Source organism: Stegastes partitus, unplaced genomic scaffold, assembly GCF_000690725.1.
Source record: "Stegastes partitus isolate 25-593 unplaced genomic scaffold, Stegastes_partitus-1.0.2 Scaffold272, whole genome shotgun sequence".
In the NCBI taxonomy this organism is placed as follows: Eukaryota; Metazoa; Chordata; class Actinopteri; family Pomacentridae; genus Stegastes; species Stegastes partitus.
The window spans coordinates 471,361-473,277 of record NW_007578003.1 but is presented as its reverse complement, the minus strand read 5'-3'; the positions used below and the strand labels follow the sequence as shown (position 1 = coordinate 473,277).

Below are 1,917 nucleotides of genomic sequence, written 5' to 3'. Positions count from 1 at the left end.
GACGCTGACAAACTTAATTCAGGGCCTTGACGTATTTTCACAGCAAGAGGCCATATATATATATATATATAAAACGACGCTGACAAACTTAATTCAGGGCCTTGACGTATTTTCACAGCAAGAGGCCGAAATGTTAAAAGACTTCACCGGATGCTATGTGGCTGAGAGACAATACGCTGAAATCTCCACATTTCAAATATCCAACTAAAATGTTTCCTGAATCTATGAATGTTTTATTCAACGTACAATTTGTTCAGTGTTTTAATTTGGTGGTTTTTTTGTACACAGTAGAGACTGAAAAATATGTCATTTGAATTGTGGCCTATGTTTGAACAAGCAAAATAATAACCAAAAAAAAAGGCAATTTATTCCTTAACTGTTAACAATGGATAGTTTAAGAGTAATTACATAGCAGCCAGCAGTTAATTGAATATAAATTGGAGGATAAAATATATTTAAACCCTTATACGACAGCTAAATGTTTAAAAATGGTTATAAATTCTGATGGTTTTTTTTCATAAAAAGAAAAAAATAATACATAATTTAATCTTCTAAATGTACACAATGTTCAAATTGTTGGCAAAATTCGAAATAAAATTCAACTTTCATCTATTTTTTTGTCTGAAATTTCAAAAAAGATGACAGATTTAGTTCAATGGTACGTACAATTTGAAACGTGTAAGATAAAAACATATAGTCAGTTACCAGTTGTTGCAGCGTAGATAAAAAAAATCTGGTCACATTTTTTTTTGGCAGTTTTCGGTACAAACACTGTTGATCTACACTTACTTTTTATGGCAATGAAGTTCTTAATTTTACAGACTTTTGTAGGTTATATATAATTTGCCACTTTGTAAATACTTTTTTTCCTTTTTTTTAAAACAACAGCAGCGACATTAAGACAACTCGAGCCCTCAAAATATTCTATTTAACGTCAGAACATTTCTAAATCTGTATTAGCGTGCCAATATGCTTTAAAAACAGCAACATTAAAGGGAAGTTTCACACAGTTTGCTCAAATTTTTCTTCATATTTACATTTTCACTCCAACACAGAGACGAGTCCAGTAAAAGGAACTCTGTGCTGCTACACTGAATATTGCGTCACTGGAAATGCCCAAACGCTTCTCCTTAAGCCGACCGCAGATAGTAACTTTATTGTTATCAAATTCAGACCAGACACTCTGCGGGAGATTTCATGCGGCCGGACGTTCCAGCACAGATGTGATATCTTCCACCGGCAAAAGCTAGTTTAGGAAATTACAGATTACTCATGAATGCCAACACCCAAATCCCATGTGGATTCCTTGCCTCTCACAGCCATGTGAGCGGCAGGCGTGGGCCCGTACTCCGTATACCTTCTGATTTTGTGCTTTACGTGATGTCCTCTTACCTCTGCAAGGCTTCGCTCGTCGTCTCGGGGAGATATCCGCCACTTTGTCCTTTTCCCAGCATTTTTGTGTGGCCTTGTTTTGCACTCTCAATGCTACTTGTCTGATCCCAAGCCTGCTGCATGGCAAAACAAACTCCCTAGCACCACCTGCAGCCTCAACACCCCTAACCTCCCCCAAACACCCCCCTTTAGAAATAACTACCACAGTCCAAAGACAGCAAGTCCTGATGAGGCAACTTTCTCTCGGGCTGCTCTGTTCTTCTCTCCCCTGACTGGATGGACAGATGACAGGCGGGAAGAGACTGGCTGCTGAGCACTTCAGCAGGGTCTCTTCCACTCAGCTACTCCTGATCGACGGCAGCAAAGGCAGCAGAGCCCCCCTTTAGCCTCGACTCACCGACTCTTTGTCCCCCGTTAACTGTGCTACACACACACACACACACACTTCTAAGACTTTCCCCGCGTTCTGCCCAGCGTCGAGAGATGGGGAAGTCAGAGCAGTGCCTCTTCAAAGGGAAACAGGAG

At 40.0% G+C, this 1,917-nt stretch overlaps 1 protein-coding gene across 1 annotated transcript in view; it reads right to left on the bottom strand.

Moving 5' to 3' along the window:
• Positions 1–1,687, bottom strand: part of rbm20 (RNA binding motif protein 20) — a 67,024-nt gene extending 65,337 nt beyond the window's left edge. Inside the window, exon 1 of the mRNA XM_008282451.1 lies at positions 1,393–1,687. Within this exon, the coding sequence (XP_008280673.1) occupies positions 1,393–1,514 (122 nt within the window). The 5' untranslated portion in view covers positions 1,515–1,687. The remainder of the gene's footprint in view (positions 1–1,392) is intronic.
• Between the last annotated feature and the right edge of the window lie 230 nt (positions 1,688–1,917).